Genomic DNA, 19999 nt, shown 5'->3' on the forward strand with positions numbered 1-19999 from the left:
GACATAACGACTTGACAGAACTTGAATAAAAGGATTTTAGCAGATGAGAGAGAGAGAGGAAGAGCGAACATATTTGTTTGTATGCAATGCAATTATTCTTTTCAGCTGTTTACTTACCTCTTTCCACAGCCTCAGAGAAGGCTTGCCGTATTGTGGCCATATTAAAGGCCGGATTGAATCTGCAATTAGCAATGGAGGTGGATGAAGGAGTCCAGGTAAGTGAGAGGAACGTTTTAAGCACGTGATAACATGAAAAAGAGGAAAAAAGATATGCACAATTAGTATGGTTTTCAGTTAAATGTAGGCTTGTGATAACAATGCATATTATTTTCTATTCAAAAAGCCAATCCTATAGAAAGATTATTAATGTATTGCTTCTATTAACATATAAAACAACATTTATAGTAGGTTGACATTAATTCTTAATATCTACCACTATTAATCTTCTAAAATGGAAATAAATGAAATTTTAAAGTCTATGGAATTTTTTCCCACTTTGCTAATTCTGGCTACATTTTTGAGGTATCCTTTCATGTTAAAACTTCTCTACCAAGTAGTGTCGCTATGTCGGCACGTAGTTCGGACTCGGCAATAAAAAGGAGGTCCTCATTGATATGAGGACTGCACTCATTGATATAAGAGAAGTATACTCTGTTCTTCAATGGAATTTTCATAGGAAATTTAGTAGTAGTAGTATGCAATTGTCAATATCACGTGCCCCCTTCCTCGCTTAACTGTATTTCCCATTAATTTTAAATATGTTACGATAAATTTATACATACTGGGTAGCTAACAAAACATGTTACTAATACAAAAAAAAAACAAAAAGTAACCTTGATTTTAGAATCAATTCACATTTGGTCAATATGACCATTATAAAGGGTGATTTTTTTGAGGTTAGGATTTTCATGCATTAGTATTTGACAGATCACGTGGGATTTCAGACATGGTGTCAAAGAGAAAGATGCTCAGTATGCTTTGACATTTCATCATGAATAGACTTACTAACGAGCAACGCTTGCAAATCATTTTCAGTGAATCATTTTCAGTGAATCGACAAATTTTGTTCAGCGATGAGGCTCATTTCTGGTTGAATGGCTACGTAAATAAGCAAAATTGCCGCATTTGGAGTGAAGAGCAACCAGAAGCCGTTCAAGAACTGCCCATGCATCCCGAAAAATGCACTGTTTGGTGTGGTTTGTACGCTGGTGGAATCATTGGACCGTATTTTTTCAAAGATGCTGTTGGACGCAACGTTACGGTGAATGAACACATTTCGAACCGAACACTGATTTTGGTAATAAAATTCAATGATTTGCAAGCGTTGCTCGTTAGTAAGTCTATTCATGATGAAATGTCAAAGCATACTGAGCATCTTTCTCTTTGACACCATGTCTGAAATCCCACGTGATCTGTCAAATACTAATGCATGAAAATCCTAACCTCAAAAAAATCACCCTTTATGTCTAACTATAGATCCAAGCTGAACGAATATAATCTGCCGTTATTTAAGTCCATTCCCTTATAAGAGCTTTCTTCCGCACATCCATATTAGCTTATTTTTTGGTTCTTAACTTATTCTCTAAAATGACTCAAATAGGAAAGTCCATCGGATTGGCATCTGATGAATTTAACGGCCACTGCGTGAATAAAATCAATTGCGGAACATGATTTTTTAGCCTTTTTTTATGAATACGACATAAATGCTTTCGTGCCCACGGCTCCAAAGCACCTTCCAACATGTTTTCTCGATAAAAAAAATCGATTTACTTTGACGCCAGGCTCGATAAAATGATTGTAGAGCGATAAATGCGCTTGGTTAAGTAAACACGATCATTTTGGGAGTTTGCGAATTCAGGTTCTTCAACCGTCAATTTATTGAGCATCCCGAGAGTGACAAGGCTGGGAAGAGAGCCATTCGTCGTATACGTGGTTTCCGAGCCGATGGACAGCCATCACAATTTACGATGAAGTTACGAATGTCATCCGTAGAGCAAAGTCATGCAAAGCTTTGGGCCGCGAAAATTTTTTCTACACTGACCCCGAAGAACCTGAATTAAAGGCGTGCGGCAATGTTACTGCAAATATCAACGAAACATATATACCATATACATACCTTTTACTCTTGGTATAAATGGGAGAATGAGTGTAAAAGTTATGGGATAGCTTTGCTTGTGCGCATTCACTGAACAATAACCGAGAGAAACAGGGTTTTTCTATTCACTAACTCACACTTGATCTCGTTGGAAAAATAACAATACCAACTTATAACAGAAACTGAATTTTACTTATCTGTACTCACTGAATGTTGAAAAGCGACCAAACTGGTACAATCAATTGTAACTGTGCACGCCTTAAATGTGAATCTTCCTGGAGTCGAGTAATTTACAACTGTCTTCAATCTGTCTTTGAATACTCTTATAGTACCCAATGTCTGGAAGATGGGCAGAGTGAGCCCACTACTGAAGCCTGGAAAGAACCCAAATAAGGGGGAGTCGTACAAACGGAACTCCCTTATCTTACCAGTAGCAAAGACGCTTGAGGGACTACTACTCCCGAGCTTCGTTGGAGAATTTCCATGCGCCGAGCATCAACATGGATTTTGAAGACTGCATAGCACAACAACTGCTTTGCATGCCATCACCTCACACATTTGCCGTGGCTTAAATCAGCCCAGACCATATGACAGGACGTATTCGTGGCACTGGACCTATCGAAGACATTCGACACGGTCAGCCATGCCAAACTAATTGAGAACATCGCCAACACGTCCCTCCAGCCAGGCCTGAAACGCTGGGTCGCGAATTATCTGTGTGGTCGCCAGTCATTTGTGAAATTAATGGATAAGAAGTTGAATCCCCGTAGAGTGAAACAGCGAGTTCTCCAAGGTGGGGTGATATCTTCGGCACTGTTTAACCGCCTCAACTCCTACAGAGCAAGGATTGATACCGACGTGCAAGATGTATTTCCCGATTGTAACCAGACCGCACGATACACGTCACCTGTTTAACTGCCCAGCCAGACCCACTCGACTCAGACCCAGATCCCTGTGGACGCACAACAGAATCAAGCAGACGAAAGATAGAACACAACAAATTGCTACAAGAACAACTCACTTCTCACCTTTCACAATGACGACAAACCATTACAATTTTCCAAGTAGAAAGCTGTCAGTGTTTAGGTTAGGTTAGGTTTAAGTGGAAGTTTGCCATCAGGCTCACTTAGACGTTTTCGTCCATTGTGATACCACAGGAACAGAAGATAGAAGATGCCTTCTAGTTCCTAGCGTTGAACAATCCAGAGCGCTTTAAAAAGCCCAATAACTTTCGAATGTTCACATCCACTAAATCAGACAGGTTCTCAAAGAAATGAGAACGTAAAGAGGAACTCCTTCTGACTACTAGTGCGGGACACGCACACAGAAGGTGTTCTATAGTCTCTTCTTCTTCGATGTTCTCACAGTTTCTGCAAAAGTCGTTGCTGGCAACCTTCAGTCTGTCAGCATGTTTTCGGATTAGACAGTGACCTGTCATAACGGACACAATGACTGAGACGTCTGTACTAGCCAATGACAACAAAGCGGTAGACCTCTTCAAGTCTAGATTAGGCCACATAGTTTTGGAATGCTTACATTCCCCTCTTTGTGACAATTTATCAATCGTTGCCATTCGGGCCTGGCCTTGGAAACTAAACTTACATGTCGCTAGAGGCACACTCACAGATTTCAGTATCCCTGAAATGTGTAGGGTAGTTCCTAGTCTCGCAAGCTCGTCCGCTTTACAGTTCCATGGGATATCTCTATGGCCCAGCACCCAGAACAGGAGAATTTTGAACTATTCAGCCATTTCGTTGAGAGACCTGCGACTGTCGAAGGCGGGTTTTGTGTTCAGAAATACGTTCTCCAGGGATTTAATGGCTGCCTGGCTGTCTGAGAAGATATTTATGCCAATCGTCGTAATGACTTTATATGTTAGCGATTCCACCACTTCCTTAATTGCAAGGATCTCCGCTTGATACACGCTGCAATATTCGGCCACCTGGTCGTTTAGTTTCGAACCATCCGTATAGAAGTCTATGTAACTTCTGTTACCAGGGATATCATAGTTCCAATCGGTTCTATCAGAAATAGTGGTATAGTACTTTTTATCAAAAAGCGGCTCAGGTAGAGTGTAATCCACAATGTCTGGAACATCGGATATTGTATCACAGTGTCCGTAGTCGTCACATGGCCAATGAGAAAGCTCCCTTAACCTCACGGTAGTGGTCGCTGCTATTTGGGTACTAACAATTTCCAGAGGCATAAGATGTAGGATTAAATTCAGTGCATCAGATGGTGTCGTCCTCAGTGCGGCTGTGATGCAAAACAAGCCATCCTTTGGATCCGTTCAAGTATTGAGCAGTAGGTAGGGCTTTTGAAGCGCCATCCACCAGACTACAACACCAAATAGCATTATAGGTCTAAAAACTGCAGTATATACTCAATGGATGACACGGGGTCTAAACCCCCAACTTTTGCCAATGGCTCTCTTGCAGGTGTATAGGGCAAGAGTTGCCTTCCTTGTTGGATTTGAAGTTAAATTTCCTGTACAGCAAAACACCCAGGTATTTTGCGCTTCCTGTAAATGCAACATTCTCTCCACCCAAGGAAACAGGTTCCACTGTAGACAACTTGAATCTCCTGCTGAAAAGAACTACTTTTGTCCTGCGCGGATTACCTAGACCCCTTTCGGTAGCCCACTTTGTTGTTGCACGTAGAGCTTCCTGAAGTATATCTCTTAGAGTGTTGGAAATTTTCCTCTAACCGAAATTGCCCCATCATCAGCATACGCGACCACTTTTACGTCTTTTTCTTCCAGAGACAATAATATATTGTTAATGGCTATATTCCAAAGTAGAGAAGACAGTACACTTCCTTGTGGAGTTCCTCTGCTGATCCATCTTTTTAGATCCACAGATCCCAAGCCTGCCGTAATGCATCTTTTAGTAAGTAAGTTATTAATAAACTTTCTTACGGTAGAGTTGATGCCAAGAATGTCAATGTATAAAATTTATAACAAAATTCAAGGGAGTATGTAAAAAAAGATGTAAAAAATAACGGACATATCAAATACAAGTATATGACAAGACTGCATCCCGGCACTGGATGGATATGAGCACCAAACGGGTTGGAGCTCCGATTTGTGTGGTGTTCATCCCGTATCAACTGAACATAATATACATATGTGTATTCTACCAGCTGCTCGAGTGCGCTTTTATATTCCATAAAATTGGTTTTTGAAAAAAGTTTGTTCTTTAAATATATTAAAGCTGTTGCCTGGAAGATCAAGACATTTAGCACCATGGGTCCATCCCAGATTGACATTACCCAATTTCTTTTCTATTTGTTTTGGTGTGGCGGTCACTCTGGTACTTGACGCCAAATATAGATATCAGTTTTATGCTATACTTCCAAATGCCTATCACTTGAATCCTGTATTCACGCGATCGTCGTACTCGTCCGTTTGGGTTGGGCGGCCACCATACCATACTTGGTCCATATTGTGAATATCAGATTTGTACTTTACACCCAAAAACCTTCCAATTTGAATGTCAGATTTGCACTGTACTCCCAAAAACTTCCCATTTGACACCCATATTGCCATATGGGTGTGCAAATATAAAAATAATACAATTAGACGACAGAGCGCCATCTACATGCCAAATTAGAAATCATATTATAAAACACCTAATGCAAATATGACAACATCGCAAGACAATAGGTGATTAAAAATTAAAAATGAAAAAATGAATGCAAATATACAAAAATCCTAAAAAACAAATTGAAAATCTTATACAAATATGATGAAATCCTAATTAAAATGTGATTAAAATAACAATCGTTACAGAAATATGGATAATTCGAACTACTAAAAATTCAGGGAATTAGCGTGCTGAAAAGGCAAAATGTTGACATTTCCGGTAATATTTTGCAATTTTTCCTTAAGATGCCATATTTTCCAAAGCAAATGGCCCATTTTAGTGAGATGAAATACAGGAAATATAACACGGATCACTCTCTTTCCGAATTTACCAAAATTGGCACCCTAATTATTAAAGAAATCATGTTATAAGCCATTTTATACCATATTTGGTTTTTGTGGTTTTTTCTTTAAGGTTCTCTATTTTTCTCAGCAAATGGCCCACTGTGGTCAACCGGGAAATAGTGGGATGAAAATGTTTACTGCAACTATAAAATTAACAAAGCTCCTCCCGAATTTAAAGAAATGTGGTACACTATGTATTAAAAAAAAACCGATATATTAAACATTTTCGTAAATGGACAATGTTGCCTGTCAAATTTACACCTCTACAGGCCTAACAAAAGGCTGCGAACAACAAATATGGGTACTAAATTTAAGCTCCTAACGAATGCAACTCGTTATTATTCGATAATTTGCCGATATATGTAGGTACCATCGTGCACAGTGGGTTGTTTTATGTGTAACGGCCTAACAAATAGCTGCAAACACAAGCCATTGGTACTGAACGAAATCTCTTGACGAGTTCACTACGCCAATTAAGGATATCAAAGTTTAGGCCCGGCACGGGATAACTATGAGCATCACACAGGCTGAAACTTTGAGCTCCAATCTGTGTAGTGTTCTTTGTTATCACGACAAGCTTAGCTGAGAGCTACCGGGCTGCCATCCACAGGTTGTGGATAGTTCAAAGCTTCGTATTTATGCGTAGTAGGTGCAACTGCAGTCGCGGCCAATCAGCGCTATCGAGTGCTCTAATACTGAGTGCCTTTAATGCTCGATACGACAAGGCGAGTTATTGGTGCCTTTTAATAACCAATGGCCATCATGTTCCCGCGGCGATCGATCGTATAGACCGGAACGAGATTGCTGGCCTATAAGAGCTTGACGAGGATCATCAACTCCACATGCTAACGTGGCTACAACAACAACGACCAAAGTATGGTTTTTTTTTAAGTTGTAGGGTAGTGTTTTATTTTCACTATTATTTCCACCCTCTAGGTGTGACAAACAACATGGCTACTGAATTGAACGAAAACCTTAACGTCTCTTACCCACTCAAATCCATCAACATGCCGATATGCAAGGGAGCCATAATGAACAATAGGTTCTATTTGGTTTGTTTTATTTATCTAGCTTATTACGCTCTTCCCGTTTAATACTTTGTATTTAAATGTGGGGCAAAACTAACTCACATCGGAAATAATCAAATATCAACAAAACAAAAAGTAGACCATTTTAATTTTAAATAATTTTAAGTTTATTAAAATTCTAAGCAATTTTTGCATTCCAGAATCTTTAATGATTGAACAAATATGTTCCGTTCTTCCTCTTTTAGTTTTGTCATTACACTTAAATTATGACACCATATGTTTTCTATTTTACACGCTTACAAACAATCTTATTAGTAAACGGCGATAACCAAAGCCGCTTAATATGCATTTTTCTTCATAAAAACTAGGCGAGAAAATCCGCATTATGTGTAAATAAAACACCTCTAATATAAATACAACAGGGCATCTAATCTTATAAAAAGGATGTGTTTCGAATACACCAAACTAAGAAAAACAGGGGGTCTTTTACTCCATACAGTCCGACGACTTAGATCTGACAATGCGATAACCTACCTTGACTCCTATCAGTAGCATAAGGACACGCTTTCTTAGCAATCCCATGGCAGCCGGTTGTTCATACCGGATTGGCCCGATGGAATCTTTCATCGGCAAGAGCTGCCGCCTCAGTGTACAACACACTGCTACAACAAAAACACCAACACTTTCTTAGCAATAGATTAAGTGCCGTTATTCTCTGTGAAAAACATAAGCAGAGGGCATTGCCCACACTTTCCGCGTAGATTACACACATCACGGATCCATTCCTTCCAATCCTCCTTGCATCTTTCAAGATGTCTCGACCTCATGGCTGTCCACGCACGGCTTGAGAATCCAACCGCAAAGTCTTTCCTGCCTCGAAATCTTCTCCAGAGCCTTTAAGAAAGCGAAAGCTTCTAGCTGAAAGACGCCTCATCGTTGCTCCCTTTCAAACTGGACTCTTACGTATATACCAATGGTACAAAGAACGAACGTAAATCAAAAACGACGTCCAAATAGCCAATGTGTGAGGATCTTCCTGGTATATAGTTCATCGGGCCGACACTATTTCGCTGGTGCATATCAATTTTTGCATTCAGCACCTACCTTGGCGCTTCTACTCGTTTCCAGCTGAAACTAGGGTGATCCGTTCGGTTTATGAACCCCGATTTTTCTATTTTTTAGGCTGAAGTCACTTTGTTCAAAATTGCCACTATTCAGTTTTTATAAATCGGTCTCTTTCCAAAAGTAACCAGTTTCTTACATGTTCCCACACTAATGGTTCATTTGTAAAAATATTTTTTGATAATATTACTGTTCCTGCCTTGTAAATCTTCTGTAAAGACAATATTTTATCAAAATAAACTCAAAAAAAGTTTACAGTCTTTTATTCTTGTTTAAATACTTTCAATCTCGAGGATTGACCTTTAAAGAAAATTTCTAAAAAAAATTATACCGAAATTTTGCCTTTAGGTAAGTATTATGTTCTTTTACTGTGGAAAGTTTCCACCTAGGTAGATTTAAGAAGGTAAGGTCATAAACACAACAACATCAAAATCAACGATACAACCTTGTGGGTACGGGGTTAAAAATTCTCACTCTTCTGTCACTTATGTACACTGTCAAATTGAAATTTTAGTTTTATCGTGTGGGCTTATGACGTTACCTTCTTAAATATACCTAGGACAAAAATGTTTTTTTAGCATGTTGGCTCAATTTGAAAATTTTCCACACTTTTAAATAAAAATGTTTACAGATTTTTTATTATGGAATTTCACCGCAAAATCTGAACCTTTTAGGAAAAATTCCATGAATATTTTATCTTTAAAGAACCTCTTTAACCGGCACGGGATTACCATGAGCACAACATAGGATGGAACTTTTAGCTCCGATCTGTGTGGAGTTCATTGTTATCACGAAAAGCTTAGCTGCGAGCTGCCGGGCGGGTCCACGGGTTGCGGATAGTGGAATGCTCTGTACGGAGTAGCAGAAATTGCGGAGAGTCTCAGTGAGAGGCTGGGCGGCACCGTCTCTTGCATAAATACTGAATGCCTAGATGCTCGATATGACAAGGCGAGTTATTGGCGTCTTTAAATAGGCAATGGCCACCCTGTTCCGGCGGCGATCGGTCCTTTGGACCAGAACGAGCTTGCTCACCTACAGGAGCTATAATAAACGACCATAATACGGTCCTTCGAGGCCACCGTAGCGCAGAGGTTAGCATTTCCGCCTATGACGCTGAACGCCTGGGTTCGAATCCTGGCGAGACCATCAGAAAAAATTTTCAGCGGTGATTTTCCCCTCCTAATGCTGGCAACATTTGTGAGGTACTATACGATGTAAAACTTCTCTCCAAAAAGGTGTCGCTCTGCGGCACGCCGTTCGGACTTCGCTATAAAAAGGAGACCCCTTATCATTGAGCTTAAACTTGAATCGGACAGCACTCATTGATATGTGAGAAGTTTGCCCCTGTTCCTTAGTGGAATGTTCATGGGCAAAATTTGCAATTTGCAATACGGCCCTACAGGCGGAGATCTGTGAGATCACGGCGGAGATCTGGGAGACGATTTAGCGGTGAAGGCCAGAGGACTGCCGCCAATAAACTTGGTTAACCCGAAGCCTTTCGGGTTTACGCAGTCCGAGTTAAGAGAGTGGGCGACGAATGCGCATGCAACATTGTGGAACAGCGAAACGGTTGGTAGGACGGCGAAAATCCTATGGGGCGATCCAGATCGTGAGAAGACGAGGCTATTACTGAAAGGAAGCAAGATGGAGATCAGTATAGCTATTGGTATCATAACGGAAGATGATGAGACGTTGGAGCAGTTCCTTTGTCATTGCCCGACTTTCGCATCTAACAGATACCGGCACTTAGGTGGAGACACAATACCAGACATGAACCAACTTAGGGGAGTGGTATTGAAAACAATTAAGGATTTCCTAACTTAAAATTTTCTTTTTATAGGTTACTTTATAGTTCTTAGAGCGCACAACAAGCGGATTACTGGCTTAAGTGGTTGTCCATAGTGGCATGGGGCGGATTAATATCTGCAGCCTCTTTTCAATCTAACCTATAGGAGGTAGACGGCTGCCATAGGATTGGAAGGGAGGAGTGGGTGGTGGATGCCGTGTTTAAGTTGGGTGAGAACTCGGTCTTCACCGTCGGCTACAGGATGGAGTCAGGCACGGGACTGAAGCTTACTCAGGTACCCTCGACATCGGTATGTCAGTTAGACTGCCGGATGAGTACACAGTATTTCAGGCAGAGATCTGTGTCAATACGTTGGACCTGCCACTTTGAAACTCAGGATATATGTGAACAACATGGCGGCGCTCAAGGACAATGAGGTCGAACTGGTTGCCCTGAACGGACTTCCGACTAATGACGTTGTGTTGGCCTGGGTTCCCGGATACATCGTTGTTCTGGGAAATGAGACCTGTGGACGGTTTCAATAAAAGGCAAACGTGCCTTTTATTGAAATACTGAATATAATAGAGGAGATGGTCAGTGCGGAGGCGTTAGCGAGGTGTGAGTCTTTAGATGGATATCGGATTGCCATGAGTCTTTCGCCAGCTGTTGTCCGGAAGCGAACGGGTAGTTGGTGGCCCTTGATAAGGAGTCACTGTACGATTACAGGAATCATAACTGGACACTGTTTGATAGGCCATATGGCATGGGAGCACCGCTCAACGACTACTGTGGACGATGTTGGCTGGATGAGGAGGAGGAGACGATCAAGCACATGCTTTGCTCATGCCCCAGGTACAGGCTTTCCGTCCTAGGGAAGCGGTTCTTCTGCGATCTCGGTGAACTTGCAGATATGTCACAGGGAGACTCCATAGATACGTGGGTAAGACGAATTTGATTCGGCGAGTGACGCGATGAAATCTTCAACAAGATGTCAAACATGATGGGATTTGACGAGTGAATACTTGAGTAAGTGGGAAAAACACTCGCATGGTGGCGTGACGAGTAGCCACATTCTCCTTATTATATTCCTATATTTCTTGCATTTTTCATTTTGTCATCAACAAGTCTAATTCATCACCATAATTTTTCACCAAGTCTTGCCAATCTCATGGCGGGATTGACCCGATAAATCCCTGCATCGGCAAGGGCTGCCGCCTCAGTGTACAACACACTGCTACAACATCAACAACAACCAAGTCTTCCAACAACAATCAAGTTTTCTGTTTTCCTTTTCTTCTTTTTCTTACTAGAGTGTCACAATGGGCCGGAGTGGCCTCCGAGTGAACTCACCCTTCGGGGTGAGCTACGCATTCAACTTTATCCTAACCTAAGTAGTTTCAAATTTACATGGGGACGGAAATGCAGATTGACTTTTGACTCCATCTGAAATTTTACTTATAAAGTTTTTAGACTTAACAAAATAATCGTTAAACCGTTAAGCCGGTTTAACTAAGACGCTAGTCTTAGTACCCCACAATCGGCGTTAGTTTCAAGAAAACATTCAATCCAAAATTTTTTAGAAGCTATACGAACTCCATTAAAAACAATTTTTAATCTTACATAAAAGATTATTTACCTACCAAGAATTTTACCTAATTTACGACACAAACAAAAACTTTCAAAATTACTTATTGTGATTTGATTTTCGGCAATAAAATCACTAATTGCCTTAAATTATTGATAATTGACAATTTCGTTTTGCTACAATAATCGATTGCATATAATAAAGGTGTTGTGTATGTTCACAGTTTGATTGATTATCGGGACATGATAATCATGTACCGAATAATGGAGCCTATGTAGCTACAATAGTATAATAACACTATCTTAACTGAATGATTTATTGGCATTAAAATAATACCAGCACTTCAGCTAAACATTTAGGCTTTAAAGTTAAAATCGAATAAACCAAAAGATTCTCTGGCAATTTTGAGATAGTAAAAAATTCAGAAGAGCGAAACATGCAAAATTATGAAAATCAAATTTAGGCGAAATTCAATATGAAAATCCAATTCCGATCACCAAATTTTCTAAAATTCCATGTCTCAGAGCTGACATACCGAGCGAAAATTTAGATCTTTTGAGACAACATGAGACTCATATGATAGATATTTGGAAGTGGAATACTAATCTTAAATCACAGCAAATCTGGTGTCTAGTAGCTTTCCCATTTGAAACGATCGTAGTATACATATATGTACCCTACAGAATGGCCTTAAGAGAAAACAAAGTACTTCGAGGAAGTTTTTTGGGCGTCACAAATCCGACAAAGAAATTTGAGGTTGATTGTAGGCAGGCGCCTCAATTCCAAATCACATAAATCTTATCATATAAACCAGGATTGGAATTTTGTAGTTCGGCCTGTGTGATAAAGTCAGTTTTAATCAAAAAATCTGATCTTATCTGATCTTAAAAATATATAAAAATCAATCTGTTTTTTTTTCTGGAAATTCTCGTGGCTTGTGCAGAATGATACCGTAGTCTTTGACAATTTTGATATCCAGAGCGCGAAATTTGGGACTTTTGGGACTAAGTGTTTGGGGGTCCATCCCACCTCCAAAATACCCTAAACAGGACTTTTCTAACTAACCATGGCCAAAGGCGGCTCAAATAAAAGGGATATGAGCACGAAACTATTATTAATTTTAAGTGCCAGGCGAATGGATGGTCGCCTTCCACAAAAACACTCCAAACCAGACATATTTATCGACCATGGCAATATGGGGCTCAAATGATAGGTAATTGAAAAAAGAAAATAGCAACCATATTAGGTGCAAAATGTCTGAGTATGGTACTTCACTAAAAAAATGTAAAAGCAAACTTTCCCATGAACATTCCATTAAAAAACGGGCAAACTTCTCACATATCAATGAGTGCTGTCCGATTCAATTTTAAGCTCAATGATAAGGGACCTCCTTTTTATAGCCGAGTCCGAATGGTGTGGGGAGAAGTTTTTTACAAGGCAAAGTACCTCACAAATGTCGCCAGCATTAGGAGGGAATAACCACCACTTTTCTGATATTCCTGCCAGGAATTGAACCCAGCCGTTTAGCGTTATAGGCGGAAATGCTAACCTCTGCGCTACGGTGGCTGTTAAATAGAAGATTATATATATTCAAAGAAAAATTTCATTCCGGCTAGCACTATTTTACAAAATTTAAAGTAAAATAAAAAATTATAACTGAAATATTTTTCTCTAAAAACTAAATATTGGGTTGTCCAAAAAGTAATTGCGGATTTTTTAAAAGAAAGTAAATGCATTTTTAATAAATCTTAGAATGAACTTTAATCAAATATACTTTTTTACACTTTTTTTCTAAAGCAAGCTAAAAGTAGCAGCTGATAACTGACAGAAGAAAGAATGCAATTACAGAGTCACAAGCTGTGAAAAAATTTGTCAACGCCGACTATATGAAAAATCCGCAATTACTTTTTGGGCAACCCAATAACTCCATTGAGAAACAGCAGGAAATACTTCTCTCATATCAATGACTTATGTCCGAGTCCTCCGAGTCCGAATCCTCAGAGCGACAAATGAAAATTTTCTATAGAAATAAAATTTTGATAAACATTTCTATAGAAATTAAAAAAAAAATTTGAAAGTCAGCAAATGTGTGTTGTTGCTAGAAGCATTTGATGGGTTTCCCGTATCGCAATTTCATTTTCGACCTAGAAAAATCGTTAGGCGGGATATGTCAAATGGATCATGGTGCTTTACAACCATTCCAACTAGAGTAAGTGGTAAAGCACACATCTGAATTTGAACAGGGCTCTTTAAGACGACTTGATCCATAAGCGCAATGGAAAACAAATCAAATCTTAATTCCCTTATTCAAATCCAACTTATCCGACGATGCTAATAGCAACAACACAAACATATTTTGCAAAACTTTTTTGTTCTTCACACGGCGATCGCCCAACTGTTGATACTGCCAGTGGTGTTTTTGTGTATAGGCACTAGATCGGTCTATATGGCAATTTGACCTAGATCTTGATCGATCTAGGCCAAATTGCAGAAATATGTCGAGGGGCTTAACTTTTCGGCGACATCGGACAACAAATGCGCCTTTTATGGGCCCAAAACCTTAAATCGAGAGATCGGTCTATATCGCAGCTTTATCCAAATCTGAACCGATCTGGGCCAAATTGAAGAAGGATTTCGAAGGGCCTAACACAACTCACTGACCCAAATCTTGACAAAATCGGACAATAAATACGCCTTTTATGGGCGCAGGACTTTAAATCTAGTGATCGTTCTATATGGCAGTTATATCCAAATCTGGACCGATCTAGGCCAAATTAAAGAAGGATATCGAAGGGTCTTAGAAAACTCAATGTCCCAAATTTCAGCAAAATCAGATAATAAATGTGGCTTTTATGGGCCTAAGACCCTAAATAGGCGGATCGGTCTATATGGCAGCTTTATCTAAATCTGGACCAATCTGGGCTAAATTGAAGAAAGATGTCGAAGGGCCTAACACAACTCACTGTCCCAAATTTCAGCAAAATGGGATAATAAATTTGGCTTTTATGGGCCTAAGACTTCAAATTGGCGAATCGGTCTTTATGGGGGGCTATATCAAGATATAGTCCGATATGGCCCATCTTCGAACTTAATCTAACCTAAATTTTAACAAAATTTTCTATAGAAGTAAAATTTTGATAACATTTTCTATAGAAATAAAATTTTATAAACAAACAAACAAAAATTTTATAAAAAATAAAACTCCCAAGAGTTGGGTTGAAAAAAACATTTAGGTTGCGAACCGTTCTTAAATCTAAATTTTATATTTTTGCGTATAATAGCAGAAAGTAAATCGTTAGGGCCAGTTTAAGCCATTTATATTATATAACAAGTATATATATTAAAATACATACATATGTATGTATGTACATATATTCTTTTCCCTGAGATTTTTCATGTAGTTTTAATTTTGAGAAAAATGTTTCTGAAAATTACTTTTTTTAAATGACAGAATTTTTAACTTGAAAAAAAAGATATTTTTTATTTCTACTAATTTTGTTAAAAATGTTACTAGCTACTGACAAGGTGCAACTTTTTTAAGCCACATTAATTCTAGAATCTTATCGCTATTATTTGTTTAATAAAAATAAATATAAAAAATATACAAAAAGAACAAGACATTACCCGTGCTCGGAATTCATGTTGAGCTTGTGTTTTTTTCAGTTTCCGCAGCGATGAATGGTTGCTGATGTTGAAGTTGATGATGATGACGATGACGATAACAATAATAATGAAGTTAACCAATGACGACGAGATGATCGGCCGTTCGGCGTTTACTAATAAATATGAATCACTGAACTATTTACGTTTAGGTGGTTTTGCTGCTTTTGTTGCCACTTTCCAGCGGCTTGACTTCTGGCCTTATTTTTGTTGTTTTTGTTATAATTCTTATTTTATTTACGTGTAATTCATCTGTGTGTAATGATGTACAAAAATAACAACAATAACGACGAGTAGTAGAAGTACACATAGGCCTCTCTCTCTAAGACATCGGGCGGTGCACAACAATTACAACTAAGAAAATATAAACAAAACAACAACACATTATTTCAATGTGAACCGATAACTGAGATGAACTGAGCCGAATCGAGATGACTTAATTCAACCCGGGTACTAAAACGACGTGTACATTTTGTTTTTGTGTGTAAAAAGAGAACATTTTTTTTAAGACGATCATTTAAGGCGTTCGGTAGGTAGATTCGCGAATATACATTTTACACTCAATGACTGCGATGTTTTAAAAACGATTATATATAGTGTTTGCATTTCAAGTTTATACGAGGAAAGTAAGTACCGGGATTAAGAGGAGTTGTAATTGGCTCTCAAATGAAAAATAGAACTAAAAATCTGAAAAGCCTCTAAATATGTAGTTGTTTTTAAGAATTATTGGAAAGTTGTCACAGCTAAATAAAATCTATCTTAAATCGACTAGATTCAGGTATTTGAATATTGAAATCAATAGGTTAGTCCAACAACAGCGAACTGTGTGGCTACAGTACTTGAAGCATTGTCAGCGATGCGCCAGATTGTTCAAACGTCAATTCATTAAGCATCGGGAGAATCATAAGTCAGCAACATCAAAATACAGACTACTGGTTGAAGCACAAGCTGTCTGCCTACGACAGATGCTGCAGCTATAAGCCTGGAATTGGAAATTTAAGTCAGACTTTTAATCGAGAAACGCCGACGTCCGGCCAATCCCAGTCAACTTACTATAAGATCAGCTTGGTCGCACGCGAGCCAAATTGCAGATTTTCCTGAACTGGGCATTTAATATAAACTAGCTAACGAATAATAAATGAAAACACAACAAAAAACTGTTATGACAAAAGGTTGAAAATATCAAATACACATTTCTACGTTTAAAAAAAAAATTCTACCTCACTTGTAGAAATCAATAATTTTATTAAGAAGTTCCAAAGAAAAATGTACACTTATCTATTGGCGATTTTAGACGAATTTAATCAATAACCAAGTAACTTGAATTCTCATTCAATACTTTGACATTAATTGAACGAACATTGCGGCGGCAGGATAGGATTTTTGTGTGCAACTGTCGCACATCAATATTCTCATACACAGCTCAAGTTTATGGCCGTCCTTTGCGTCTCAATGGAAATAAGAATATTTATGAAATCCCCATTCTCCTTAATGCTTTGAAGCTCCTCGCCATCTCATGCACTCAAAAGCAATTTTCGTCTTAACTCGTTAATACAGTGTTAACAATTACGAGCCAATACATTCACAACGCTAAATGGAATGTGCGTTTGTATGTGTTTATACACATGTATACATACGTGTGTGTGGAACATCAATATTAGCCACCATATGTACATGTCCACGTTAATATAAATGCAGTGTAGTACTACTAGAGGTCAAAATATTTTAGACTGCTTTTTATTTACATGTTGTTTTATTGGTATTTCTCTTTTTGGCCATGAGCAAAGAGCGCACACAAAAACAAGAGACGACAAAAAACGCACGAGACAACGTATAAATTGAATAAATCACTATGTGATAAATTATTCCATACATGCCACATAACACATTCTATTGCGCTTATTGTTTTTCTTTTTTTTATCTTTTCCACTCGTGTATTTGTTGTCGTTTCTTTTTTCTATTTACTTATTTAGCTCCTCTTCCGCCGTTTAATAACCGTGAGGTGACAATTACTAACTACTGCCTGCTGCTGACACTACCTCCAAAAGATATTCTACTCTCTTTCGTATTTTTTCCATTCATTATGGCTAAAACGAACAACAACAACAAGACTTTGAATTTGACAGATACTTTTGTGGAGAGCTAAAGCTAAAGCAAAAGCAAAGAGGATTGAAAATATAGATAATAATTTATCTATGCAAAAGTTCCTAAGAGGGTTGCCATATTAAACAAAACATTGTGTATGTTGTGTTAAAACTTTCCACAAGGCATAAGATAATTTCTATTAGTGGGATTTGAAAGATATGAAAGAGGGTGCAATGATGCAGTGTAAAGACGCTAAAAAGTCATTTGTCAAGACTAAACAATTAAGGACAGTGGTTTTATTGTTGAATGAATTCATACTCTATATACATGCAAAACGTACACTAAAGGGAATTGGAATAACATTTTTGAAATTTTTGTACTCTTAAAATTTTACAGTAAATGTTAAGCTTATAGGTGTCGGTTATTATTTTATTTATCTTCAAAGCAAGCAGCTCTGCAAAAAAATTATATTTACAGCAAAAAGAAAAGAAAGAAAGATACACATATTGGAAGCTATGACTACCAAAACCCTATGTACGTTCATTACGACATAATTTTCTTCACAGGAAAGGAAATAATGCATTGTATTTAGAAAATGCAAACGACGCAAACTGCATGCCATTGAGAGCAGAATTCTGCTTCCAGCATGTTCTTAGATAATTATATTTCTCTATATTTACAAGCGCCACCTACCAGTTAAAGTACGAAGTTCCAATTCTTTGCCTATATATAATTTATCTATGGCGTATTTTTTTCGATTTGAAGCGTGCATAAATAAATTATATGTAGGTAAAGAATTTGAACTTCGCACATAGACTGGTTAGTGGCGCTTGTGAATATAGATATATGAGAATTAACTAAGAACATCCCGCAAGCAAAATTGTTTTCAAAGGAATTCAGTTTAGGTCGTTTGAATTTTCTTATTATGCATTATTTCCTTTCGCGGGAAGGAAACTATTGCATAATGCACATATATAGTTTCGGCAGTAGTAGCTTCCAAAATGTGCATCGTTCTTAATTTATTTTCTTTTGCTTTAAATTTAATTTTTGTAATTTTTTTGGCAGAGCTACTTGCTTTGAAGAAAAATAAAATAATGGCCGACACCTAGAAGCTTGACATCTGCTGCAAAGTTTTGAGAGCACAAAAATTTCTCTGTTTTTTTTTCATTTTATTCAAGTACAAAGGGTTGCCAAGGATCTTGGTTCTCTTCCGGTTGCTAGAACCGTTTCCATCATAGGTGGGTGCATTTCCTTTCGTAGTTTTGCTTGACGTCATTACGGAAGCACTGTCATGATGACTACTTTGCAAATACTGCTTAATGGGGACGCCCAATCCAGAATTACTGGTAATTACAGCAGCACGCCAGTCATTCCAGCACCTGAATTAGTAAATGGCGTATCCTGACAAGCTGTTATACCATTGGGATTGACCGACCATGGTGTTGAGGCTAGACGGAATATCTACACGAATACTGAAGAACCTGTATGTACCAAGAGTCAAATATATGATACAAAATCTCAATCTCTGAGCACTTTCATAGTCCGGAATTTGGGTAGAGTGATGCAGCCCCAGAAGTCTGGAAAGGACTCAAGTAAAGGAGAGCGGTACAGACCTATCTCCCTTCCTGTCCAAACCCTTCGATAAGGTAAATCCCGCCATGATTATTGAGGACATCGCCAACACGTCCCTCAAGCCGGGTGTTTGTCCTACCGTTCTTGCTGTTTATTTCCGTACTAAATATGTTAAAATATCCACCACAATATCTTCAGCCACACTATTTACTTCTTGGACAGCGGAGATGCATGAGGATCTGGACGTTATAGTCGACGACGTAAAATTTTGGCTACCACATACAACAATAACAAATTGGTGTCGCATTTAACTGCCTTTATAGATCTGACGCACATGCTACTGCAATTTGCGACAAGGTCAGATACTATCAGAAACCTTGTCGACAGTGATAAACTATGTAGCGCCAGTGCGGACTCGCCAGCTGAGAGACACGCAGTGAAATAACATTAAAAGCGGTCCAAGAGCTGCACAACGTTCTGCGGCGGGCTTGTTCCACTCACCATCCATCAGAACCCGGCGTGGGATAGCTGAGAGTACCACAAACCGATGAGGTCCGATCTGTGTGAGGTTCGTCTCTGTCACGAGAAGCTTAGCTGCGGGCGCGTCCACAGGTTGCTGATAGTAGAATGCTCCATACGGAGTAGCTGCAACGACAGTCACGGACTACAAGCGGTATCGAGCGGAGAGTTTCAGTAAGAGACCGGGCGGAACGTCTTGCACAAATACTGAGTCCCTATGATGCTCGAAATGACAAGGCGCCTTTAAATAACCAATGACCGCCCTGCTCCCGCGGCGACAGATCCTTTGGACCGGAACGAGCTTGCTCAGCTAAAGGAACTTGACAAAGATCGCCACCTCCACATGAAAATTTAGCTACAACAACAACGACCTCTATTAGAAGACAAAAATTCTACCCGTGCGATGGCACAAATATATGCTATCAAAGCGTGAGGTGGAGTCCGAGATAACGTAGTCATTGCAGATCGATCGCCAGGAAATGCACCTAAGGAAGTTAGATTCCATCGGCAAACCAGAGTAGTTCTGGCCGAATTGTGTTCCTGCAAATGCAGCCACTTC

General features: G+C 38.9%; 1 protein-coding gene across 4 annotated transcripts in view; it reads right to left on the reverse strand.

Annotated features, from left to right (window-relative positions):
* The window catches only part of LOC106095997 (AP-1 complex subunit gamma-1), a 60651-nt gene that overhangs the window by 35964 nt on the left and 4688 nt on the right, over positions 1–19999 (reverse strand). For 2 of the 4 annotated variants that reach the window (XM_013263485.2, XM_013263486.2), the window contains exons 2-3: positions 15229–15618; positions 118–179 (exon numbers count right to left, since the gene is read on the reverse strand). In XM_013263485.2, the coding sequence (XP_013118939.2) occupies positions 118–179; positions 15229–15245 (79 nt within the window). In that variant the 5' untranslated portion in view covers positions 15246–15618. The remainder of the gene's footprint in view (positions 1–117; positions 180–15228; positions 15619–19999) is intronic. The other 2 variants (XM_059366167.1, XM_059366168.1) reach the window with 1 other exon arrangement.

Source organism: Stomoxys calcitrans, chromosome 4, assembly GCF_963082655.1.
Source record: "Stomoxys calcitrans chromosome 4, idStoCalc2.1, whole genome shotgun sequence".
Classification (NCBI taxonomy): domain Eukaryota; kingdom Metazoa; phylum Arthropoda; class Insecta; order Diptera; family Muscidae; genus Stomoxys; species Stomoxys calcitrans.